The sequence below is a fragment of the Eriocheir sinensis genome, chromosome 63, assembly GCF_024679095.1.
Source record: "Eriocheir sinensis breed Jianghai 21 chromosome 63, ASM2467909v1, whole genome shotgun sequence".
Taxonomy (NCBI): Eukaryota; Metazoa; Arthropoda; class Malacostraca; order Decapoda; family Varunidae; genus Eriocheir; species Eriocheir sinensis.
The window spans coordinates 9,761,328-9,788,313 of record NC_066571.1 but is presented as its reverse complement, the minus strand read 5'-3'; the positions used below and the strand labels follow the sequence as shown (position 1 = coordinate 9,788,313).

The window sequence follows — 26,986 nt, the reverse complement described above, 5'->3', positions numbered from 1 at the left end:
TCTCTTCTGGTAAAGGTTAAGATAAAAATCTCTTTCGCCCTTATAACAAGATCTCCCCTCCCCTTTATGTGCTCATTTTTTATTGCTGATTGATGATTGTTGATGAATGCTGAGACGGTTGATTTTTGGGTTGGTAGCAGCGTTGCCAAATTATCGTACTCATCGCATTGCATTTTTGAAGTTTCTGACCGATGACTAAAGCAGAAAACACTAAAAACATCAATAAGTTACAGTTTTAACGCTAACTTTAATTTTCTAGCGTTATTTGGGTAGTTACGACAGTCTTGGAGCCTAAATATGATAAATGCAGTGTTCAGAGTACGACAATTTGACAACGCTGATTGGTAGTATTTCGCATCTTTTATATAGTATCTAATTCTCCTTTGTAAAAACACGATGAGATACATAAAGGGGGCTTCGAAATCTAATCCAGCAGCTTAGGAACCGAAGATCACAGTGACCCCGAAGACTTAACCGGCTTTACCCTGACGCCTCGCCCGCTCGAAGTGCAATCTCGCCTCGGAAGGGGGAACACATGCAAGACCAAAGACCAAGACCCATTTTCCCAAACTTTTCGGGGCTCACACCCACCCATTAAATAAGACTTTCGTGGAAGCTGTCTTAGTATTTCCATGTGAAGTGTTATGACCCTATTGATAGTTGGACAAGGCTTCTACATCATGAGCGTAACAAAATACTCATGATAATCTAACTAATCTCCCTTGTAGCATTTGAAAATATTTGTTGTGAGATCCAAAGCGTCTGAGAACATTACACACACATTTGGTAAGGCTTTCGTAGGGGTTGTGATAGTATTTCCATGGGGTGGTATATGGAGTAGTAGATGGGGTGGTGATAGTGGTGGTGTTAGTGGTAGGGGTTGTTAGTGTTGTTAGTGGTGGTGGTGATGGTAGTGGTGGTGGTGGTAGTGATGGTTGTTGTTGTAAGTGTTGTTAGTGGTGGTGGTGGTAGAGATTGTATGAGGTGTGGCAGAAAAGACAGAAAAAAGACAGGTAGGTGAGTAAACAGATACAGTCAAACACACCGATAGTTTGACAAGGCCTCTGCTTCATTAACGTGACAAAACACTGAAGATAAACCGACTATCTCCCTTGTGGCTTTTGGAAATATGTGTTGTGAGTCGAAAGCGTTTTAGAATACGGGTCCGAGTCGCTTTACGATTTTCTTCTTTTTCCAATCAAGAATAGATGCAAAGTTTTAATCAGATTCGGCGACTTTTTGGGGTAAGGGTAATAAGAGGAGGGGAGAGAGAGAGAGAGAGAGAGAGAGAGAGAGAGAGAGAGAGAGAGAGAGAGAGAGAGAGAGAGAGAGAGAGAGAGAGAGAAATATAAGAGAAAAAGTGAAAAGAAAACATGAAAAGAAAGAAAAGAAAAGAAAAAAAGGTAAAGAAAAGATAAAAGAAAATGAAAAAAGGGGAAAAAAAAGAAAAATGAGAGAGAGAGAGAGAGAGAGAGAGAGAGAGAGAGAGAGAGAGAGAGAATGGAAATGTACCCAAACTTTTCCACTTTCCTTTCATCTCTCTCTCTCTCTCTCTCTCTCTCTCTCTCTCTCTCGTCCTAACAGGTGCAGGGATTTCGAACTAATTAAAGGTTATCCAGGTAAGCTTTCCTAAGAACCTCCTGATTAGTTTGTTAGTCATTCGTGAGAGAGAGAGAGAGAGAGAGAGAGAGAGAGAGAGAGAGAGAGAGAGAGAGAGAGAAAACAAAGAACACAAGAACATAAGAACATGAGAGAGAAAGAACATAAGAACATAAGAACATGAGAACATAAGAGAGAGATTTACATAGACTTACATAGATAGTCAGACCACACAGGCCCTATATATAAAAGAGAGAGAGAGAGAGGGGTAGAGGGGAGAGGAGGGACGCTTTACCGGAGCCTGTAGGATATGTTATCGGGCGTGGGTCTCCTGAAGGCGCCGTCGAGGTTCTGCAGCGTGCACTTCAGGCGCCGCTGGTCCACCCGCAGGCGTAGAAAATGTAGGATCCTGAGCAGCTCCTTCTGGGGGTCCTGCAGCAGCCTCTCGTAGTGAATCAGCAACACGCTCCTGCAAGATACACGCTCTGAAGAAGGACTGCTGAAGGAGGTGACGTAGGAGGTGGAAGGATGGCGATAAAGGACTCAGGGTTGGTCTTTAGGGTGACGCAGAAGGAGGAAGGGATTTGGTAAAGGATTCTTCGGTAAGCGGTGAATGGAAAGGCATATTACCTCATTCTCTCTCTCTCTCTCTCTCTCTCTCTCTCTCTCTCTCTCTCTCTCTCTCTCTCTCTCTCTCTCTCTCTCTCTCACACACACACACACACACACACACACCGAAGTAGTAATAAAACGTCTGCTCAACCTCAGCTCCCCCTCCCTCCCTCTTTGCCCCGGCCCCTCCCCATCCTCTGCCGTCCCCCTCTCCCCTTTTTCAGCTGGTGAGGGCGGGGCTTCATCTCACCTGCCCTGCGTCAGCCAGTCGATCGCGTAGGTCTTCCACATCTCCGTCTGTCCACGCACGAACCGCTCCCAGTCTGCCGAAACGGTGAGACGGTTAGACAAGTTAGATGATTAGATAGATAGTTAGGTGGAGAGATAGTTGGAGAGGCTGGGAATTGGAGAGTTAGATCGTTAGACAAGCAGATAGTTACACAGTTAGTTAGATAGTTAGATAGAGAGATAGTTAGAGAGGTTGAGAATTGGAGAGTTAGATCGTTAGACAAGTAGATAGTTATACAGTTTGTTAAATAGTTAGTTAGATAGATAGTTACACGGTTAGATATCTAGATCGATAGACAGTTAGATAGTTAAAGAGTTAGATAGGTCGACAGTCAGGCATTTTGACAGTTAAATAGTTAGGAATTTAGATAGTTAAACAGTTACACAGTTAGATAGTTAAAGTCAGACAGTTAGATAGTTAGATACAGTTAGATAGTCAGAGATTAGAAAGTTAGACAGAGTTAGATAAATAGACAGACAGTTAAGCAGTTAGTCAGTTGGATAGTGAAAAAGTTAAAACGAAAGGACGAACGGAAGATAGATAGATAGATAGATAGATAAATAAATAGATAGATAGATAGAAAGATAGACATAAAAAAAAGCTGAGAAAAGAAAGAGCAAGGCAAAATTCACTAATAAAAACTCATACATATTTACACCACATTTTGAACAACAACAACAACAACAACAACAACAACAACAACAACAACAGCAACAACAACAACAACAACAACAACAGCAAAAATCAGAACCACCCCCCTTCCCCTTCCCCCCCTTCTTCCAATCCCAACCCCTCCTCACCCCAATCCCTCCTCCTCACCCTCAACCCCCAAAATAAGCAATCCTCTTCCTATGAACCTCAGGCAGCCATTCCGTTCTTCCTCATTGCCTCCACACTGTAATCTCACGGGACAATAACTCCTTCGGGGGGAGTCCTATTGATCCTCCATCCTGCAACAAAAGCGGCGTAGGACTTTTATATTTCTCTATCTTTTTTTTTTTTTCTTTTTTTTGCTTAGGACTTCCCCTTTCCCTTTGTTTATTTTTCTTTATCTTTTTCTCTTTTTTTGCTTAGGACTCCCCCCTTCCCCCCCCCTCCCCCCTCCCGGCCATTGACCCCTTTCTCTACTCTCTTTTTTTTTTGTTTCTTTCTATTTCCATCATTTTTTTTTTCTTATCTGTCTCATTTTCTCTCTTTTCTTACTCCTCCTCAACTCCCTCCTCTTTTTTTTAATTCCTCTACCTTCCTCATTTCTCTTATTTTCTTCTTTTTCTCCTTTTCTGCATTTCCTTCCCTTTTCTTCATGCCCCCTTCTCCTCCTCTCCTCTTTTTTTTCTTTACATTTTCTTCGTTTTCCCTTCCTCTCTTCTTTACTCTTTTCCTCCTCTTCGTCTTTTATTCTCTCTCTTCTTGTTCTTCATCTTCTGTCTTTTTTCCCCTTCTGTCCCTTCCCTTTTCTTCCCTTCATCCGTCTTTCCTCCCCTCTCCTTTTTCTCTATGCCGTCTACTTCCCTTTCCCTTCACTTTCCTTCCCCCTTTTTATCTGTCTTTCTTAATCTTCACGTCCTTTCTTTTAATCCCCTTTCTGACCTTTCTCCTCATTTTCTCTCTGTCATGTTCTCTCTCCCCTTCTTTTCCCTTCCCTTTCCTTCCCTTCATCCCTCTCCAGGCCATTGGGACCAAGCCAGACAGAGGGTCATTATATCTCATTGTTCCGACACACGCACGAAGATTATAACGAAGAAACAAACAAGAAACACAGCCAACGCAATGCTCTCAAATCTGACCTCATTTTCTTCTTTGTCTTCGCCGTCTCAGGATTTTCTTCTTTTCTTCTTTGTGTGTTTTTTCTTCTTGTCTTTTTTTCTACCTTTTTCTTCTTCTTCTTCTTCTTCTTCTTCTTCTTTTTCTTCACCGTCTCACGATTTTCTTCTTTTCTTCTTCGTATGTTTTTCTTCTTGTCTTTTTTCTACCTTTTTCTTCTCCTTCTTCTGCATCTTCTTCTTCCTTCCATCAGTATCTTCCTCCTCCTCCTCCTCTTCCTCCTTCTTCCACTTCCTCTTCGTTTTCTTCCCTCATTTCGTCTCTGTCCTTCTCTTCGCCTCTTCCTTTATCTTCCTTTCTACATATGGTTCATCTTTAGTCTTTCTTTCCTCTCTTTCTCTTTCTCTTTCTCCCGTTCCCCTCTTCCCTTCTTCCTTTCTTCTTCGCCCCCTTCTTCCTTTCTTCCTCCATACAGTTCTTCTTTAATGTCTTTCTTCTCTCTTCTCGTTCTCTCTTCCTTTCCTCTTTAAGTTCATTCCATCTCCCTTTCTCTTTTTCTTCACCTACTTCCTTTCTTTAACTTTTATTCTCTTCTCTCCTTTCCCTTTTTCCCTTTCAACCTCCTTACATGTTTTCCTTCTCTCTCTCTCTCTCTCTCTCTCTCTCTCTCTCTCTCTCTCTCTCTCTCTCTCTCTCTCTCTCTCTCTCTCTCTCTCTCTCTCTCTCTCTCTCTCTCTCTCTCTCTCTCTCTCTCTCTCTCTCTCTCTCTCTCTCTCTCTCTCTCTCTCTCTCCCTGTTTATTCCCTTCCTCCTCTCCTCTCATTCTCCTCCATCTCTCTATGCCTTCTCCTTTTCTTGCCTTTCTCCTTTAGTTTATTTTACCTCCTCCTTCTCCTCTGTTCTTCAATTTTACAGTTTTATTTTTATTTTCTTTCTCCTTCCTTTCTTCATCCGGTCTTCTCTTCTTCCCCTCTTTCCAATCTCAATTTTCTTTTCTTTCCATTCCCTTCTCCTTTGATCTTTCTCTCCTCCTCCTCCTCCTCCTCCTCCTCTTCCTCTTCCTTTGACTTTCCATCTTCTTCATTTTCCCTTTTATTTCTCCTTCACTAACTTCGTCCTCCTCCTCCTTCCATTTCTCTTCTTACTCTTCATCTCCTTCATTTGGTTTATCCTCTTTATTTCTCTTTTTCTCTTCCTCTTCTGTTCCTTTCTCTCCTCTCCTTTCTTCTTTCTACTTTGCTTCATCATTTAATCTTCTTTTCCTTCTCTCTCTCTCTCTCTCTCTCTCTCTCTCTTCCGATTGTTCCTTTTGACCCAAGAAGAAGAAGACGAAGAAGAATGAACAAGAGAAGAACCAAAAGAACAAGAACAAGAGGAACAAGAAGAATTATAACAAGAAGAAGAACAGGAACAAGAAAACAAAGACGAAGAACAAAACAAAACAAGATAAAGATACAAAAAAAATACACGTACAGAACAAGTCAGATCCCCAACGAGTGACTTGCAAACACGTGACCTGCCTTACACACCTGCCCTCCACCGCCACCTGTCAGCTTTAAGGTACGCACACACACACGCACACACACACACACACACACGCACACACACGCACACTACACCATAAAGCTGACATCATAAACAAAAACAAATAAAGACAAAGAAACGCGAATATAAATTGGATAAAAAAAAAGACAAATAAAAAATACACTTACTTTTTTTTGTTAACTAATACGACGAAATATTTCACTCTGCTAAAAAAAAAAAAAAAGAGACAGATGTAAGGAAGGATAGATAGATAGATAGGAAGAGAGATAGAGAGAGAGAGAGAGAGAGAGAGAGAGAGAGAGAGAGAGAGAGAGAGAGAGAGAGAGAAGAAAATAAGTAATGCAAACTATATACGACGAATTTCTTCACTCCTGTATAAAGTATGCATCTCATGTGTGTGTGTGTGTGTGTGTGTGTGTGTGTGTGTGTGTGTGTGCATGTGTGTGTGTGTTGGATGGAGGGAAAGGGTCCACGCCTCACACACACACACACACACACACACACACAGAGTCCTTTTAAGCAGAGTGGAGTCAAAGGCTTTTCGCTCCATCAGCCACCCACCCTCTTCTGACTGCGTTCTCCCCACTAAATCCCTCCACCTGGATACGTTCCCATTCCATTTCCTATCGACATTTCCATGCTAGCTGCTCTGCGCACTTTACTTCAAACTGCAGTGCCTAACCCGCCTGATGGGAAAGCCTCTGCGAGTGGGGTACCTCTTTGGACGTCTGGTTAAGGAGAGGCTTCCCCATCTCGTTGGTCGCGGATTTGAGCCCCCGACGCCGGTGAAGCCCTTTCCTGCTCTGGATTATTTTTTTTGTGTTTCGTGGCGCACTGTGGTTGTGTGGAGGTATGGTGAAGCGGATTTTGGGCAATACAAAACTTGCAGCCTCCATCCCCTTCCCCGCCCTCATTAGACAAGACTTAATACTGAATCGTCCATACGCTATCCAACTCCCAATGCAAGAGTTAACCTGTGCCTTCATTTCTTCATCTGCCTCCTCCCATTCTCTTCGGCCTCGCTGCATAAGACTTCCCATCCCTATGTCGTCCAATTCCCTTATGCAAGAGTTAACCTGTATCTTCCTTCTTTCAACCTAATGCAAGAGTCAACTTGTATATTCCTTCTTTCAGCCTAATGCAAGAGTTAACGTGTATCTTCATTCCTTCAACCTAATGCAAGAGTTAACCTGTATCTTCCTTCTTTCAACCTAATGCAAGAGTTAACCTGTATCTTCCTTCTTTCAGCCTAATGCAAGAGTTAACGTATATCTTCATTCCTTCAACCTAATCCAAGAGTTAACCCGTATCTTCCTTTTTTCAACCTAATGCAAGAGTTAACCTGTATCTTCATTCTCTCAACCTAAGAGTTAACATAATGCAAGAGTTAACCAGTATCTTCAGTCCTTCATCCTAGTGCAAGAGTTAACCTGTATCTTAATTCCTTCAACCTAATGCAAGAGTTAACCCGTATCTTCATTCCCTCAACCTAAGAGTTAACTTAATGCAAGAGTTAACCAGTATCTTCAGTCCTTCATCCTAGTGCAAGAGTTAACCTGTATCCCCATTCCTTCACCCCTTTCACTGGTAAACTCTTGAATAGCCTTCCTTTGTCTGTATTTCCTTCTTCCAACGACAATTTAAAAAAAGAAGCATAAAAATCTATCTGGAAACTTGAAAAATCACGCTTTCTAAATTCTCTGTAGTTTTATTATTATTTTTATTTTTCTAGCAGCAGCGCGCATTGGCTTTCTCTTTTTATTTCCTTTTTGTTCTCCCCCTCGGCACCCGGGTCGTAAAAATAATAAATGAATAAATAAAAAGAGACATCGCCGCAGCCAGCACCCTCCCCCCACCTCAAAAAATGGAGAGAGAGAAAGAAAGAGAGAGAGAACAGAAACCCAGAGCTCCCTCGCCTCATGAAAATAAATATAAAGAGGAGAACTGACTGACGCCCGTTTTTCATTTGCCTCAGAAAAGAAAGGAAGGATGGAAAGGAAGGAAGGAAGGGAGGAAGGAAGGAGGGAGGGAAGGAAGGAAAAGAGGAAGGATGGATGGAAGGAAAGAAGGAAGGAGGGAAGGAAGGAAGGAAGGAAGGAAGGGAAGGAGGGAGGAAGAAAGAAAGAAAGAAAAAAAGGAGAGAAAGAAAGAAAGCAATAAAAAGGAAGGAAGAAAAGAAAAAAGAAAGAATGAATTATGAAAGGACAGAAGGAAGGAAGGAATGAAGTAAAGAAGCAACCAACCAACCAAACAAACAACTAAACAAACAAACAAACAAAAACAAAAATACGAAAAAAAACAGAGAAAAGGGAAAGCAAAAAGCAAAAAACAAACAAACAGGAAAAGAAAGAGAAAGTCATCCAGGTAGCGTGACGCCTCTCCGCCTCACCTGTGCCCCTGAAGGCGTCGGGTCCCGCCACGCCCAGGTGTCCGGCCGTCAGGTAGTTACGATATGCGATCAGCGTGTCGTAAGGGCTCCGCAGCAGTAGCAAACCGCGCCCGTAGAACCGCTCCAAGTCCCGCAAGCGCTCCTCTCTACGGGGGGGGAGAGGGGTGAGAGGTGAGAGGGGGGGAGAGGGTGAGGGAAAGTGACTGGGAGAGAGAAAATGAGTACGAAGGAGGGGGAAAGGTAGTGGATTAAAGGTGTGTTAGGGAGAGGGAAAGTGAATACGGGATGCTGGGTCGGAGAGAGAAGGCAGGTGAGAGGGGGAAAGTGAGGTAGAGAGAGAAGGTGAATGGGAGAGAAACTGAGTGAAAGGGGAGAGGAGTGGAGAGAAAAAGTGACAGTATGTGAAAGGAAGGTGAGTGAGAGAGAGGAAAGTGAGAGAAAGTGAAAGGGAGAGGAAATATGAGTGATGGGAGGGACTGTGAAGGAAAGAGAAGGAGAGAGAACATGAGTGAGCGAAGGGAAAGTGAGAGACGGAAAGTGAGTGAGTGAGAGAGAAAGAGAGAGAGAGAAAGTGAATGAGAGAGAGAGAGAGAGAAGTGAGTAACGATCCGCTGTCTCTTTCCCTCCTTCCCTCCACCTCAAAAATTAAATGTGTAGGAGGCAGGAGGAAGAGAAGGAAGAGGAGGAGGAAGAGGAGGAGGAGGAAGAGGAGGAGGAAGGTTAGAGCAGGAGGAAGAGGAGGAGGAAGGGAGGGAGAAAGAAGAGAAGGAGGAGGAAATAGTGGAATTGAAGAAGAGGAAGAGAAGAAGGATGGGGAAGAGAAGGAAGAGGAAGAGTAGGAGGAGGAAGAGGAAAAGGAGGAGAAATAGAGGAGGAAGATAAGAAAGAAGGAGAGTAAGAGGAGGAAGAGAAGGAGGAAAAACGAAGAGGAGAAAAAGGAGAAGGAGGAAAAGGAGGAAGAGTAGGAGGAGGAAGAGGAGAAAGAAGAGAAGAGACGGAGAAGGAGGAGAAAGAGTAGGATCAGATAGAAAAGTAGAACGAAGCGAAGGAGGAAGTAGAGGAGGAAATAAAGGAAGGAAGGAAGAAGTCAAGAGGTTCAGCATGATTCCCTCTTAAGAATAATGAGAAAGAGAGATCAAATATACAAAGAAATGGGAATAGAGAAAAGGCGAAAGGATGAAGAAAGGAAGGAAGTGCAGGGAAGGGAAAGGAAAGATTAGAAAAGAGAAGGGAAGGGGAGGGAAAGTAAGGGAAAGGAAAGAGAGGGATAGAAAGGAAAAATAACAGAGGAGGGAGAGAAGAACGAGAAAGTAGAGGAAAAAGAGGAGGAAAAAAGTAGAGGAGGAAAAGGACGAGAAATTAGAGGAGAAAGAGAAGGAGGAAGAGAAGGAAGAGGTGAAGGAGGAGGGATAAGGGAAGAGAAGGAGAGGAAAGAGAAGGGAAGGGAAAATGAGTGAAGGAAAAGGAAGGAAAAGAAGGAGAGGAGAAGAGAAGGAAAGGAAAAAGAAGGGAAGGGAAAATTAGTGAAGGAAAAGGAAGGAAAAGAAGGAGAGGAGAAGAGAAGGAAAGGGAAAAGAAGGGAAAGGAAAATGAAGGAAAGAATAGGAAGAAAAAGAAATAGAAGGGAAGAGAAAGAAGAGGAAAGAGAGGGGAAGGGAAAATGAGTGAAAGAAGAGGAAGGGAAAGAAATAGAAGGGAAGAGAAAGAAAGGAAAGAGAAGGGAAGGGAAAATGAGTGAAAGAAGAGGAAGGGAAAGAAGGAGAGGAGAAGACAAGGAGAGGAAAGGGAAGGGGAAGAGAAGGGGAGGGAAAGAAAAGGAAGGGAAAGAAAGAGAAGGGAAGAGAAAGGAAAGAGAAGGGAAGGGAAAATAAGTGCTTCTCCTTCCCTTCAATTCCCTCCCCTTCCCTTTCCTTTCCTACCCTTCCCTTTCATCTACTACCCTATCCTCCCCGTCCCCTTTCTTCCCTTCCCTTCCCTTCCCTTCCCTTTATTTCCTATCCTTCCCTATACCCTTCCCTTTCATTTCATTTCATTTCCCTTTAAACTCCATTCTCTCCTTTCATTCAGTTTCCCTTCCCTTCCTTCCCCTCTTTCCCCTTCCATTCCCTTCCCTTCCATACCCTTCCCTTCCCTTCACTTCACTTCCCGACCCTTCCCTACCCTCCCCTTCCCTACCCTTCCCTTCCGTATCCTTCCCTTCCCTTCCCTTTCCTTCCCTTCACTTCACTTCCCGACCCTTCCCTACCCTCCCCTCCCCTACCCTTCCCTTCCATATCCTTCCCTTCCCTTCCCTTTCCTTCCGTTCCTTCTCTTCCCTTCCCTTCCCTTCACTTCACTTCCCTACCCTTCCTTACCATACCCTACCCTACCCTTCCCTTCCATATCCTTCCCTTCCCCTCCCTTTCCTTCCATTCCTTCACTTCCCTACTCTTCCCTACCCTACCCTACCCTACCCTTCCCTTCCATATCCTTCCCTTCCCTTCCCTTTCCTTCCGTTCCGTTCCCTTTCCTTTCCTTCCCTTTCTTCCGTGACTTACTTTCCCCATCCATGTTCCGCCGCCACCAACGCCCCGGTAAGTATTCTGCTCTGCCACTCAGCTTAAAGGAAGGGAGCGTCACCCCCCACTAAGACCCCCTCCCCCCTTCACCACCCTCCCCCCCCACCCCCCCTAACGCACCTCGCCCCTCCATAAACCGCAAGCAGTAACTTTCATCCGAAGGTACGTAAGTTGAGAGAGAGAGAGAGAGAGAGAGAGAGAGAGAGAGAGAGAGAGAGAGAATGAGGACACCAGACGAAAAACGATGACTTCTTATCACGAGAACCGGGAGGTCAAGAATGCGAAGGAAGAAGAAGAAGAAGAAGAAGAAAAAAAAAAAAGAAGAGGAGGAGGAGGAAGAGGAAACGGAGGCAGGAATACAAAACGGTCAATGATATCGCCATGAACCTCGGAAACAGTCTTAGGGATTTTTTTATTTCCTTGTTATTTCCCGAAGCGTCAGTGAGGGAGGCGCAGAGCTTATCCTTGTATAGAATCTGGCACTGGTTCGACCCCGCCTTGATTATACTGTTCTTTTTTTATCGTCAGAGGACACGGCTCAAGGGCAATAAAAAAGAGTAAAAAAAAAAAATGCCCGCTACTCCCCGCTCCTATAAAAGTTAACAGCAAAGAGTGTCCAGAAGAGAGGTCAGTTCAGGGCGGAGAGGTGTCTTGATACTCTTCTTAACTCATATTCGCAACTATTTCCCGTCCTTTTCCCCTCTTTTCCCTTTCCCTTCCTTTTCCATCCCATCCCTTCTCTTCCCTTTCCTTCCCTATGCCTCCCTTCCCTTCCCCTTCCTTTTCCATCCCATGCCTTCTCTTCCCTTTCCTTCCCTATGCCTCCCTTCCCTTCCCCTTCCTTTTCCATCCCATCCCTTCTCTTCTCTTTCCTTTCCTTTCCCTTCCTTTTCTATCCCTTCTCTTCCCTTTCCTTCCCTTCCCCTTCCTTTTCCATCCCATCCCTTCTCTTCCCATTCCTTCCCTACGCCTCCTTTCCCTTCCCCTTCCTTTTCCATCCCATCCCTTCTCTTCCCTTTCCTTCTCTATGCCTCCTGTCCCTTCCCTTTCCTTCCCTTCCCTTGTCTTCTCCACCCTTCCCATACCTTTCCTTCCCTGGCCCACATTTGATCAGGCTTTCGTGGAGGTTGATTTCGGGGGTATAGCGGCATTGTGATAGGGCTGCTGCACTATGAACGAAAAAACCTCTTGAGCCAAATTAAGCAAATACGGAGTTTATATAAATACGATTGAAAGGTTACTGGATTGAAGGTTACTAGATGTATTTGTAGGGGGTGAGGGAAGTTGCTCAATAGCCCGTGTTAGGAGATACCAGGCGTCACCATTATTAATCTTGTGTGATAGAGAGGATGTATGCGATGCTCCAAAGAAGATCCATATGTATTGCAGAACTTAACCCGTCCGCTGCGATTGGCACGGATTTGGCCTTCCCTGGTAGCCTGGTAACATTATACTCCCAGGTCTTTCTCTGCCTCTGTGGTGGATAGTGGAGTGTTTCCCATGTGGTATTGGTGTGCTGGATATCGCCTCCCATGGTGCAGGACTTTACATTTTTCTTCATTGAATTGTAACAGCCACTTTTTGCTCCATTCCAGTAGCTTGGTGAGGTCTAACTATAGGAAATCCGCATTCAAGGGGTTAACACACACACACACACACGCACACACACACACTCACTTGGTCGCCGGCAGCCCCGCCAAGCAATATCCGTGTGTCTTCACCACCACCGCGCAGCCGCACTCTGGAGGTTCGTTCTCGCCGTAAAATCCTGAAACGAGCCATGAACAGCCATTACCGTCACCCTTCCTCTTCCCTGTACCGCCCTCCCTGCCCTCAGCGACTCCTGGTTACTTAGTCTGTGTGAGAGTTACGTAGGTAGGTAGATGGGGTGTTAGATATGGAAGTTAGTTTGTTGTATAGAAAGCAAGTTAGTCAATTAGCTAGCAAGTTTATTATTTAGCTGATTAGTTAGATGTGGTAGATTTCTATTTAGTTCATTACCTAGTTAATTAGTTAGTCAGTCAGTTACGTAGTTAGTTAATTAGTTATTTAGTGAGTGAGTGAAATAGTATAATGACCATAAATAATTATCTTAGGTATCGTGACACTAAAAATTTAATATAAACACGAAAGAAAGAAAGACGCGTAACAAAAACATTTACAAATACATCCACCTCTACCACCATCGCCGCCGCCGCCGCCGCCGCCGCAGCCACTGCCGCAAAGTCGATATTTTCTAGTTAATTGTGAGCGTTACGTGTTGTTGTGCGTGGCGTGACTAAAAGGAATTCACGCTGAGGTCACGCTTTTAGCATTATTTCAGCTGTTACCTCCCCATCACAACACTCCTCCTCCTCCTCCTCCTCCTCCTTTTCCTTCTATTATCATTACTACTACAACTACAACAACCACTATCACTACTACTACTACTACTACTACTACATTACTACACTACTACTACTACTACTACTACTACTACTGCTACTACTACCACTTTATATACTTATGGTGAGAGTTCTCCAGGTAAGGGCAGGTGAGTGTCCCTAATTGCTTACCCTTTGTCGCCAGTTCACGGTCCAGGTACACAGAGCCGGTGAAGAGACCCGTCGCGCCCTGAATGAGGTACCTGGAGAGGGAGAGACGCGGTTAGACTCTGTTCACGCCACTCCGAGAACCACCAACATGATATAAACATTCTCACGCCAGACGATCATATGAGGTTGAGGTTATATACTCTTCAAGCTATTAAGGCGCACAAGCCCCGCCCTACTTCACCAATAAAACTGAACCTTTCCTAGCCTCCACCAATCACATGCAGCCAGAGTTGAAGACCAGGATGTGAGGTTATACTCTATTCAAGGTAATATTGCAAGTAAGCCCCGCCTACTCCACCCAAGCATCCATCAATGAGGGTTTACCAGCATCCACCAATAACATGCAGCCCTGAGTTGGGGAGGGGGTGTGGCATGCGTATGAACGAGCCAATGATATATACTTGATGGGGAAAGGGGCGGAGCTTATTTGACGGGTTACTTTGAACAGAGCAGTAATGGAGGAGATTCAAGAGACTAGCCTACCTGTACCTACCTAATACCTATCTACTTACCTACCTACTTACCTACCTACCTACATCCGACACAGCTCTTTCCACCCGATATTAACCTCACTTATGGCAATCATTTCTACTTTTTTTTAACCGGAGTAGCGATAGTGGGCGTTTTTTTACTTATTTATTTTTACCCTTGAGCTGCTTCCTTTACTGTAAAAATATACATACATACATACATACATACATATATACATACATACATACACTACTACTCTCTTTTATATGAGCAGTGATTAAGTTTTTTCCTTCACTTTTTTTTTTTTGTCCCTGAGCTGCCTCCTTCACTAAAAAGAAAAAATACGTACATATCTACATACATACATACATACATACGCCTACTCACCTAAGCCACGTATTGCCGGAGCCGGGGAAGGAGGCGAGCGCGGTCCTGGGCAGCGTCAGGCGGCGGGCGAAGGCAACGCGCAGGCCTGCACAGCCCACGCGCCCCGGCCAAGGCTCGTGCTGCGGCCGTCCATAGTCCAGCAGGATCTTGAGGTGACCTGCGCGGTGGAGAGAGGGAGGGGGTGAGGTGAAGCGGGTGGGAAAGGAAGAAGAGGAAGAACAAGAAGAACGAGAATGAGAATAAGAACAAGAACAAAAAGAACAGGAACAGGCTTTCGTGGACGTTCTAAGGCTTTCCAGGGGTAACTTGGGTAGCTTAAGACGACCTCTGTACTCTGAACGTAAAAGAAAAACACTCTTGGGAACTTTACTAATCTCTTTAATGGCCCGTCTGGAAATATATGTTGTGGTGGCAAAAGCGTTAGAGAATACATACTTAATCCTCACGTCATAATATAGAGTTAGGTAGGTTGATAGGCAGATGTTTTGGAGTGACGGAAAGAAAGATATCAACATAAACTCAAATAAGTCAGAGGAGGGAGGAAAAACACTCCTGAGAACACGACTAATCTCCTTTATGGCCCCTCTGGAAATATGTGTTATGAGAGGCGAGAGCGTACGGGCCTAAAACTCCTTCCTCTCTCTTACCCGTGTTGTTTCCCGAGTAGTCCCAAGCTGCCTCTCGCTTCACGGGGCCTCGCTGTCTCTGGTGCTCATCTTCGCCTCCTCCACTCTGCTTCACCTCCTCCCCAGCACCCTTCTTCTTCTCCTCTGCTTCCTCCTCCTCCTCCTCGTCCTCCTCCTGCACGTCACTCGTCTCGTCCGCCACAAACACTCCAGGGTTGTCGAGGCTGGGGACGAGGAAATGGTAGGTGGCCTTGTTACACTGCTTTTTCTTGTTTGTCATTTCTTATTCCTGTTTCCACCTCTATTCGCATTCTTATTCATTTCAAGTAAGTTAAGGAAGGAATGTATGCTCTTATTTTCATTCCCACATTCCCGTTCCTGTTTTACGTTCTTATATGACCCAGGAAAGGAAGATAATTGAGGGATGTTTGAGTTATGCATTGATGGTTTTGATGAGAAGGAAAACAAGTCCTCTCTCTCTCTCTGTTTCTATCGGTCTATCTAACTAACTATCTGACTAATTACCTAACTATCTAACTATCATACTCTCTAACTATCTGACTATCTAACTACTGATCTACTTATCCAAATATCTATCTATCTATCTTACTATTTAACTATCTAACATTCTAACCATCTAACTACCTAACTACCTGTCTATTATCTACTTAACTAGCTATATATCAAACTATCCAATCATCTAACTCTCTAACTATCTATCTATCTATCTATCTAACTCTCTATATCACTAACTATTATAATTATCTAACTACCTAACTATCTCTACCTCTGGATAACGAGCTGGTTGTAGGCGAGGTCATCTTACTCTCTATATCACTAACTTAACATCTATCTAACTACCTAACTATCTGTCTCTACTTCTGGATAACGAGTTGGTTGTAGGCGAGGTCATCTTACTCTCTATATCACTAACTTAATATCTATCTAACTACCTAACTATCTGTCTCTACCTCTGGATAACGAGTTGGTTGTAGGCGAGGTCATCTTACTCTCTATATTACTAACTTAACATCTATCTAACTACCTAACTATCTCTACCTCTGGATGACGAGCTGGTTGTAGGCGAGGTCATCTTACTCTCTATATCACTAACTTAATATCTATCTAACTACCTAACTATCTCTACCTCTGGATAACGAGCTGGTTGTAGGCGAGGTCATCTTACTCTCTATATCACTAACTTAACATCTATCTAACTACCTAACTATCTGTCTCTACCTCTGGATAACGAGTTGGTTGTAGGCGAGGTCATCTTACTCTCTATATCACTAACTTAACATCTATCTAACTACCTAACTATCTGTCTCTACCTCTGGATAACGAGCTGGTTGTAGGCGAGGTCATCAGCTGGTTGTAGGCGGAGTCATCTTTCTTCTCTCTATACTAACTTAACATCTATCTAACTACCTAACTATGTTGTATGAGGAGGTCATCTTACTCTCTATATTACTAACTTAACATCGGATAACGAGTTGGTTGTAGGCGAGGTCATCTTACTCTCTATATCACTAACTTAATATCTATCTAACTACCTAACTATCTCTACCTCTGGATAACGAGCTGGTTGTAGGCGAGGTCGGTGCGCTGGTACATCCCGTTGGTGGTGAGGCGGGCGTGGATGTCGGGTGTGGACAGCAGTACCACGACCATCATCATCGCCGTCGTCACCATCACCGTCAGCATGTACAGCGTCTTCAGGAACAGGTGCATCTTGCCGGGTCTTTCCTTGGGGTCGCCTGAGGGGTGTATACGTGTGTGCTGAAGTGTCGCTGCCCGAGTATTTCCCAGCTCTTAAACAGGTCAGGTTACGTTAGGTTAGGTTAGGTAAGGTTTAGTTGGAGTCATTTAGGGTAATATTGAGTGGGAATCCAGAACGCTAGGTTAGGTTAGGTTAGGTCAAGTTACGTTAGGTTAGGTTAGGTAAGGTTTAGTTGGGTCATTTAGGGAAATTTTGAGTGGGAATCCAGAACGCTAGATTAGGTTAGGTTAGGTTAGGTTTAGTTGGAGTAATATAAGATAATTTTGAGTGGGAATCCATAACGCTAGATTAGGTTAGGTTAGGTTAGGTTTAGTTGGAGTAATATAAGATAATTTTGAGTGGGAATCCATAACGCTAGGTTAGGTTAGGTTAGGTTAGGTTTAGTTGGAGTCACGTAGAGTAATTTTGAGTGGGAATCACAATGAGAGTGTTTTGCAGAACCCCCCGTGATTAGTTTCGAAGCCACACCCAGGCGTCTTCACTCAGAGACCACATACCCGTAGAGAGATTGGGAATATGCCGCGTCCCGTCCTTCCTTTCCTCCCTTCACCCCGGTGCTGCCATCTTGTGAGTGTCCCTGTGCTTGCGTCTCGTCTCCAGTCGTACTTCCTCAGTCTCAGGTTTCCATGGTCTTAAAGGAGAAGGACATCAGAAGGTTAGTAAATTGCAATAGTTCTCTAGTTGATGGTAAGGATGAGTATGGGTTTTAGTTCACATTAGTCCAGAAAAGACCCCGGTTGATATATTTTGTGTAAATGAACGCGAGAAATGATGTATATGTTGAGTAATGATAGTTATGGTCATGATGATACGCAATGTTACATAGATGAATTTCTCCAACAACATACATTCTCTCTCTCTCTCTCTCTCTCTCTCTCTCTCTCTCTCTCTCTCTCTCTCTCTCTCTCTCTCTCTCTCTCTCTCTCTCTCTCTTGCACACACACACACACACACACACACACACACGTCTTCCGCCCCTAGGCCTTCAATCCTTCCTGTCCATTTCCGGCAGGCGACTGGCGGAAAGAATGCACAATACTTTATCCTCAAAGCGGGAGGGAAGAGAAAAGAGGGAGGAAGGAGAAGAGAGGACAGGGAAGAGGGGAGGAGTGAGGCGGCTTGCTTTCACCACGGAGAGGGGAGGGAGGCAAAGATTGACGGAGCTGGAGGCGTGGGAGAGCAGGCAGGAGTCAAGGTCGAGAAAGACGTAAAAGATGGCAGAATGTGGTGAAAGAATGTGAAGAATGTGTCTGAGGAAAACGAGAAAGGAGCAAGATGGATGCTTAAGAGCTGGTGAAGGATAGACGCGTGTGTGATGCATAATGATGATGATAAGGGGGTTGAGGGAAGGGCGCAGAGAGGGTGGTTGGTACAAGGCTGAGTACAGTGATATGCTACTGTACTGAAGAAAAATGTGATAGAACCCGCACCAATGGATACAACTTGAACAATTTTAAGATCAAGAATTCGAAATTGGATAGTGAATGAATGGAACAAATTTAGCAGATGTGAGAGGACTCGCATCAATGGGTAAAAAGAGGAATAGTTTACCTTTAAGGATATTGCTAAAAACTGCTTCAGAATAGGATAGTAAATGAATGTAATAAACTAACCAGATGTCATGTTGATGCAAATACGAATGATATTATGATATTCTCAGCCATTTCGGGGTTTACACACACACACACACACACACACACACACACACACACACACACACACACACACACACACACACATAGTCACCCTGATGATACAAGTCGCCCCATGTACCAACACACCTCATACTAACTCTCCCCACAAACGATATGATCTCCCTCCAGTACACACTCACCTTCCTACGAACTCGTCTTCACTGTATATAACCGAGAGAAGAGAAGCATCGTTATAATCTTGCCGCACACACACACACACACACACACACACACACACACACACACACACACACACACACACACACACACACACACACACACACACACACACACACACACACATTTCGTAAGGCTTTCGTTTAATTTGCGGGTATTTCCATGGGTAGTTTTATGAACCTAAAGATAGTTTGACAAGAATTCTGTAACAATAATGTGAAAAACAGGTTTCAAATGAAGACAACGTATTAATAATGGAAGGGGAAAGAAGAACTACTTGTGCTTAGCTCTCTGGGTTGCCATGTGTTTTCTTATGTGCACTGTTGGATGTGGTGAGGCGTGTCGTGTGGTGGTGGTGGTGGTGGTGGTGGTGGTGATGGTAATAGAGGAGGTCATACCTTACGGGCAGGTTAGTAGCTAGCGGGGATAAGTGAAACGGCGGTGAGTTGTGGAGGGTGAGTGAGTGACCTTGCCGTGACCTGACCTGCCGTGATGGGCCTCAAGGACTGCCGGGTCGATGGTGCTGCGTGGCTGTGGGTGTGAGTGTGTGTGTGGGGGTGGGTGGGGGAGGTTGGTGTGGCGCCCCCTCCACACACCCCTGCCCCGCTTCACACACACACACACACACACACACACACACACACACACGTAGAGAGAGAGATGATTTATTGATAACAGAATTATAACTATCAAATTAGTCATGTCTAATTTTGTTATTGTAGGCCAGAGAAAAAAGAGCAAGCAAGGTAAAGCAATGAAAAATAAATTAGTTAAAACACTAGACATTCCCTCACACCGTCCCCCGAAGTAACCTCATAACTCACACACAAGGTTTCTGGTTCACACGCAACTCCTACGTAACGTATACAGAAAATGTTAACACAGAGTTCAACAACAAAGTCTCGGGAAATCTTAGGCCATATTTAGCAACAGAAAATTGACCAGCAAAAGTTATTCTGGCAAAATGTTCACGAGATTGCCACAAACTTTTCTTCGCCCACAAGAAAAGCGTGTGTCATGGGCGGAGCGGAGCCTGGGCGGTGACGCGTGAAAGTCTACGGACACAGCCAGCCGCGTTTACATTACTCCGTGGCTAACGCTCTTTTAAACTGCACGGTAATCAACACACACACACACACACACACACACACACACATAATTACTCCTACATTACTTTTTTTATGAGCTCTATACACGCAAAGTTGCAAATTATGACACATTTCTCATCTCGCATTGTAATCTTTGCCCTGTTGTTTTTTTTCATTACTCTATTGCACGACTTTGCATGTTTTTTGTGTATATTTATTTTCTCTTTCATTATTTTATTGTCAGTATTTACCTTCTTCGTATCTTTCAGTAGGCTATATTTTTTTGGGTTTCATCTCTTTAGAGTATATTCGAGTAACTTTTATTTTCCTCCCTAAACATATCTTTTATCTCCTCTTTTCTCTTTATTTTAGTATTACAAGTATCATTCCTTCATCTTCATCCTCTGGTCCTCCTCTATTTCTCATACAATGATCATAAAACTGTTCTCTATCATCACCATCATCATCATCATTATCATCTTTTTGTTATTACGTATACACTTTCGCTAATACCAACATTAACTTTTCTTCTCTCGTTGTTGTTATTACTTTATTTTTTCATGTGTGAGATTGATGCGTTTGATAGTAAGGTTCCAGTTGTTTATTTATTCTTCCTTCACGCACCATTAACCTTCCACTACACCCCTAACATTACACCTCGTTGCCGCAGCCCTCTCAAAACAATATAGGCACTGCACTTTCCCCAATGCCACCGTTTATTTTAGTTCTTGCTCTTTTGTTAATTTTACGTTAGTTTGACCCTTGTGACTATTATCCCTGGACACACCAACAGGATTTCACATTCTCTGATACATATTTTTCCTTATCCGTCCCCGCCAAAACAATGTAAGCACTTTCCCCAATGTCACTGTTATTTTGTTCTGTTCTTATGTTATTCCTATGTATGACGGTTGTAGCATTATTCCAATTCCCGACTATATTATTCCTTCACGAACCAGCAGCCTTTCACATTCTCTGTACACGCTTTCACTAATTCCATCGTTAAGTTTTCTGCTATTGTTGGTCCTCTGCTTCCCTTGTGTGTCTGATGTTTTTATATTGTTCTTGCGCCTGACAATTATTCCCTCACTCACCAACATTGCACGTTCTCTGCTAAATTCCGTTTCTGCACCCGAGTTAAAATAATGAATATGCTCTTTCACTAATACCCCATCGTTTACTGTTTTTGGTTTTCCTTTGTATTTTTTTTATGTGTGTCTGACGCTCTTGATATGATTCCATTTCATGATAATATTCCCTTCGCGTACCAGCAACCTTTCACATTCTCTGTAAACGCTTTCGCTAAGACCATCGTTAAGTTTTCTGCCATTGTTGTTTTCTCTGTCTTCCTTACGTGCGTCTGAACACTCTTGATATTGTTCTTGCTCCTGACAGTCATTCCTCCCCGTGCAAGCAATATCTCACATTCTCCGCTACATTCCTTTTATGCACTTACACAAATAACCAGCGCGATATTTTTTCATGTTCTTTTTATATTCTTATTTGTGTCTGAGGCTCTTGATACTATTCCACTTCATGATAACATTCCCTTCGCGCACCGGCAACACCTCACAATCTCTGTATACACTCGCTAAGTTTACGGTTATGTTTATTGATGTTTTCTCGTGTGTGTTTGGCGCTTTTCACGACAGTCTAGCTTCTGACGATTATTCTTCCCGTGCCAGCAACATTTCACATTCTCTGCAACATCCCGCGTCTGCTTCTCCGTCAAAATAATGCATGAGCTTCCAATAATACACCGTCTCTTAGTTTGTCTGTTGTTCTTATTACTCGCCTTGGTTTCTGAGGCTTTTTACTATTCCAGCTCTGGGGAACTATCTACTTCACAAACTAGCAACCTTTCACATTTTCTACTGCACAATGTTCCTGCATCAACGTCAATACAGCGATTCGCTCAATTTACTGTAACTCGTTTACCGCGACAGCACTGAAGGAGATAGCTGCGTCATTTATTTATCGGCCATCATGCACCAGTTATATCGTGTCGCTGATAAAGAGATATACACATGACTGCAATTTCTTGTCCCCCCTGAGAATGAATATATGTCAAAGTTACGTGTCAAACCATCGCCTTGGGGAACGTGAGGAACCTATATTGTGAGCGTAGTTTTGGCCCGAATTTTGTCCGACCAGATCCCTTTTAATCCCTCCCTCATCCTATCTGTCTCCTTTAATCCGCCTTCAGAGCCTCAAATTTCCAAAACCATCGCCTTGGGGAACGTGAGGAACCTATATTGTGAGCGTAGTCTTGGCCCAAATTTTGTCCGAGCAGACCCCTTTTAATCCCTCCCTCATCCTATCTCTCTCCTTTAATCCGCCTTCAAAGCCTTACATTTCCACGACTAATGCACAGGAGCACGTTTCGCCCTGTTTTCCATTCGCTCACCCGTCAACCATCGACCAATTTCGCCCACCACCAATACCACCCGGAATTGACCTCTCTTTTGGCTACTCTTTATTTTTATTTTTTATAGGAGCGGTGAGTAGCGGGCTTTTTTTGTGTACTCTTTTTGTTGTTCTCAAGCCGTGTCCTTTAATGTAAAAAAAATATTCAACTTTTATCCGCCAATCATATGAAACGAGGTGGAAAGAGCGTTGTAGCTTGACTGGCGGCTGGCAATTGATGTACACGTATTAGCGGAAGGGGGAGGGGCTTATCTGCCAACTTAACATGGATAGAGTAGTCATTTGATCGGCCTAACAAAACATGGGGAATTTTCAAGAAGCACAGATCCCAGCACTTATCCCTCATGTAGTCTGTCTCCTTTAGTCTGTCCTAAGAGAGTCACATTTTCACGACTAACACGCCGGAGTACATATCGCCCCAGTCGCTTGAACGGACAGAAAAGAAAATCACACACTTGGGAAATACTAAGAAGACGCATATCCCTTAATTCTTCCCGCCATCCTGTTTATTTCCTTTACTCTGCCTTGAAAGCTGAACATTTGAACGGACACAAAAACAGGGAACATTTAAAAAGCGCAGATCCCAGAAATCGTCCCTCCATGCATGTTGTCTCTTTCCTTTAGTCTCCCTTCAGCACCTCACATTTTCACGATTAACACAGAGCACATTTTAGTCCTTGTCGTTTGAGCGGACAAAGGAACATCAGACGGTTACATTAGGGGTGATGATTTCTTAATTCCTCCCTCCGTGCTGCCCCTCCCCTTTAGTCTCCCTTCAACGCCTCACACGATTAACACATCAGACAACATTTAGTCCTAGTCGCTTCTACAGACAAAAGAACATCAGATGGTTACATTATGGGCGCAGATCCATTAATTCCTCTCCGTGCTGCCCCTCCCCTTTAGTCTCCCTTCAACGCCTCACATTTTCACGATTAACACATCAGATAACATTTAATCCTAGTCACTTCTACAGACAAAAGAACATCAGAGGGTTACATTATGGGCGCAGATCCATTAATTCCTCCCACCGTGCTGCCCCTCCCCTTTAGTCTCCCTTCAACGCCTCACATTTACACGATTAACACATCAGATAACATTTAGTCCTAGTCACTTCTACAGACAAAAGAACATCAGATGGTTACATTATGGGCGCAGATCCATTAATTCCTCCCTCCGTGCTGCCTCTCTGCTTTAGTCTCCCTTCAACGCCTCACACGATTAACACATCAGACAACATTTAGTCCTAGTCGCTTCTACAGACAAAAGAATATCAGAGGGTTACATTATGGGCGCAGATCCATTAACTCCTCCCTCCGTGCTGCCTTTCTGTTTTAGTCTGCCCAAAGCCTCCCGCAAAGCCTCGCGTTTTCATCTATTTTTATACTAATCCAGCGCAGCACATTTTCGTAATTATTAGCAAGCATGCGAGGGACGGGAGCAGCCAGGGAAGGTACATATCATGAGTATATTTCTCGAGCCATCATCTCCTAGTGTATTGCATCGTTTTTAATTTAACTTGCATCCTTTTCCCTGAGTCCCCTATCCTTGGGACTGGTGGATAGGGGAAGGGGCTGGTGATGGGACTGGTGGATAGGGGAAGGGCTGGTGATGGGACTGGTGGATAGGGGAAGGGCTGGTGATGGGACTGGTGGATAGGGGAAGGGTCGGTGATGGGACTGGTGGATAGAGGAAGTAGTAGTAGTAGTAGTAGTAGTAGTAGTAGGAGGAGGAGGAGGAGGAGGAGGAGAAGGAGGAGGAAGAGGTGGAGGAGAAGGAGGAGGAGGAGGAAAATGAATGGAGTATGGGTTCCTTCGATCTTGTAAAATGGGGAGTCACATACCCCGTTTTCTCATTTGACTGACGATGAAAGAACATTTTACAGTTACAAATCTTACTATCATGTGTGTCTGCGCTTCTGATAATATTCCAGCTCCTGACAATTCGTACGTTTGAAAACAAGATTATCTAAAGCTGAAAGATACTCTACTCTCCGTGAGGACCGAAGCAGGCCGGAGCGAAACTGTTGGTGACGTCCACACTGGCGGGTTCGCTTCGGTCACGTCTGGCTCCCGGTACGGTCAAGATGTCTTTTGAACGGAACACGACTGGAGCGCAACCGGACCGTATCTTGAACGTTCCTGCCAGTGTGCGTGCCCCTATAGACCCTTCCTCTCTCACATCAACAATATCCAAAGGCCGAAAAGGAGATTAGTCGAATTTTTATGACTGTTCTTGTCACCTTCATGGTATAGAAGCTTTGTCAGACTACCACCAGGGTTATAAAACTACCACGGGAAATGCCCACAGCCCCAAACGAAAGCCTTGACAAATGTGTGTATGTGTGTGTGTGGGCGAAAGGTTTAAGAATTTGACCCTCGGCATTTTACGTAAACCAGAGAACAGGAGTTAAGTCTGGAGGCGACACAGGAGGAAGAAAAAGCTGGCACGGGTGGTGGTTCCTTCCCTAGCTCGCGTGTGCCAGTCCGCTTTATTACCGCACACACCAGGAACAATGAAATTTAGTTTATGCGGAAAAAAATAACACGGTGAGAGAAAGATGGACTGGTAGATAGATAGATAGATAGAAAGATAGACAGACAGAGAGAATACAAAAAAATAAGAAGCCAAAAGTAAAAGGAGGGAGTATTAATAATAGTAATAATAATAATAATAATAATAATAATAATAATAATAATAATAATAATAATAATAATGACGAAAACAACAAATATAACAATGATACCCCCCCCCCAACACACACACACACACACACACACACACACACACACGAAACAGGACCCTTGAGTCAGCGGCTTCGATCCCTGAAGGCTTGCCAAGAAAGTGTTGAGAGGAAAACCTTGCGTGAAGACAAATGGGAAACTTGAACTACTACTACTACTACTACTACTACTACTACTACTACTACTATTACTACTACTACTACTACTGCTATTACTACTACTACTACTACTACTACTACTACCACCACTACTACTACTACTACTACTACTACTACTACTACTACTACTACTATTACTACTACTACTACTACTGGAGGCTGAGGCGATGGTAGTAGTGGTGGTAGCGGTAGCGATAAAGATTTGAAAAGGAAATAAAAGCAACAAAACAAATCATCTAAAGTCCAAACTATATAACCCCTTAATTAAAACTTCTTCACACATATTACGAAACAAAACAAAAATAATGATAGTAATTTTTGTATGTCCAGTAGTCGCTCACGCGCTCAACACTCGACTTGCTTAATATTCCTCGTGGTGCGTCAAATCATCGGTGTCACTAACAAGGTCACTGACTAGCGCAAACACGGACACGGAAAGACACACAGAAGAGTGTCAAGGCAGAAGGAACACCTGACAAGTTCTCCCAAGTGTGTTCGTTATAACTTTTCTTCACCTTTGCTCAAGAGGTCCTCAAGGATGTGAAGTGGACGTCACATGCAAAAATCAATACTAGGAGCCACCCACTGACCGGGCAAACTTGGGTACACTGGGCCACAGGAGGACAGCGCCGCACGTGCCTCGGGGGGAGCTGTGGCGGGGCCGGGCTGGGTTGCTTTGGTGCTATGACCCCACAGACACGGTGACGGGACACGAGGGTTCCCGTGGCGTGGTGCCTGAAGACGGCGGCGACGAGGGTGAGCAGAGCGTCGCGTGCACCAACCAACTCACCGCCACACACTGCGGCAGACTGCAGCGCTCCTCCCTCAGGCGCCCCGACCCGCCGCCCCCTCCTCACCGCTCCTTCAGCCCCGCCGAGGGTTCAGCGCTGAGTCAGGAGGTGATGGAAGAGGAAAACTAATGGTACTGTACAGTACAAGCCTCTGAAGCGACAAGGCAGAAACAGAACTAAGGGCTTACATTGGTTTTAGTGGTAAATTATAAGTAGGTAAAGTATTGAACTTTTTGTCACTGCTCAATAAGGATTTGTATCGTGGTGGTTCAAATTTACATTAGGACTTCAACTATGAAACGAAAATCATTGACAGAAAAGTAGCAGTACAATACGAAACGTGCAAGGTCATCATATTTGCTATAAGCTACGCCCATTTTGAAGGAAAACACGCCTTCTGGCGTCTCGTAGCAGTACCGTGTTAATCACACTTCCGTTTGTGGCCTCGTGGCCGCGTGCCTTCCACAACGTCGCTCCCTTTGTCGTCCGTGTCCTTTGTGCCTTGGCCTGGCTGGTCTCCGCCCGTCAGCTTCATGCCTACTATTTTCATGCCTGGCGGCAGCTTCTTTGACCAGTCTATGCCTGGGATATTAAATGGGAGCTTCTGACCTTCGTCCTTTGGAGGCTTTGGCTCTGGGGGCGGCTTTGGCCTGGGGCCGATGTAGAATACCCGCAAGTAATCACAGCTTACCTTCTGCACGCCTGGGCCCTTGTCCTTGTTCATGTATTCAGTGCGCATCAAGGACGCCACTTCTTCCTCCTTTTTCAAGGCTGGCTCTCCGTCCTTCCACAGCAGGCAGTGGTCCGCCAGGCCGAGGTGGCTCTCCTTGTCGCCACACACGACCTTCACGGCGCCGGGCTGCTCAGGGTCAACCTTGTGCCAGCCGCTGGCTAGGAGCTGCTCCTTTTCCGAAGCCTTTATCTTGTGGACGCCGATATTCTTCTTCATCATCAGCGAGCCCAGCTTGTCGACGTGCATCTCACACTCACCGTCATCCTCGAACTCACCTCCGGGCTGCAGCGAGTTCGAAGGGTCCGTCGGCTCCTTCACCTGCGTCTGTTCAGCGTCCTGCCCATCAAGGTCTTCAAGAGCAGTTTGAGGTTGTACACCTAAGTGCTTCTTCAACTGCTTTCTTGAGCCGCGGAGACTGGTCATATCCAACGAACCCCTGGCGGCGACCGCCGCCGTGGCTGTGTCTGCCAGCGAGGCCGTCACCGGCTGCAAGCCCGAGGAGGAGCCCGCCGCCCTGGCCTCCGCTGCCGGGGACAGACACGCGCACGCCACCAGCAGGA

General features: G+C 44.6%; 1 protein-coding gene across 2 annotated transcripts in view; it reads right to left on the bottom strand.

The window, feature by feature from the left end:
• LOC126987014 (uncharacterized) overlaps positions 1 to 25,854 on the bottom strand; it is a 31,497-nt gene extending 5,643 nt beyond the window's left edge. The window contains exons 1-10 of one of the 2 annotated variants that reach the window (XM_050843649.1): positions 25,493 to 25,854; positions 17,112 to 17,245; positions 16,402 to 16,645; positions 14,856 to 15,058; positions 14,209 to 14,365; positions 13,312 to 13,382; positions 12,434 to 12,524; positions 8,199 to 8,344; positions 2,462 to 2,534; positions 1,895 to 2,068 (exon numbers count right to left, since the gene is read on the bottom strand). In XM_050843649.1, coding sequence (XP_050699606.1) covers positions 1,895 to 2,068; positions 2,462 to 2,534; positions 8,199 to 8,344; positions 12,434 to 12,524; positions 13,312 to 13,382; positions 14,209 to 14,365; positions 14,856 to 15,058; positions 16,402 to 16,565 — 1,079 coding nt within the window. In that variant the 5' untranslated portion in view covers positions 16,566 to 16,645; positions 17,112 to 17,245; positions 25,493 to 25,854. The remainder of the gene's footprint in view (positions 1 to 1,894; positions 2,069 to 2,461; positions 2,535 to 8,198; positions 8,345 to 12,433; positions 12,525 to 13,311; positions 13,383 to 14,208; positions 14,366 to 14,855; positions 15,059 to 16,401; positions 16,646 to 17,111; positions 17,246 to 25,492) is intronic. The other variant, XM_050843648.1, reaches the window with a different exon arrangement.
• Between the last annotated feature and the right edge of the window lie 1,132 nt (positions 25,855 to 26,986).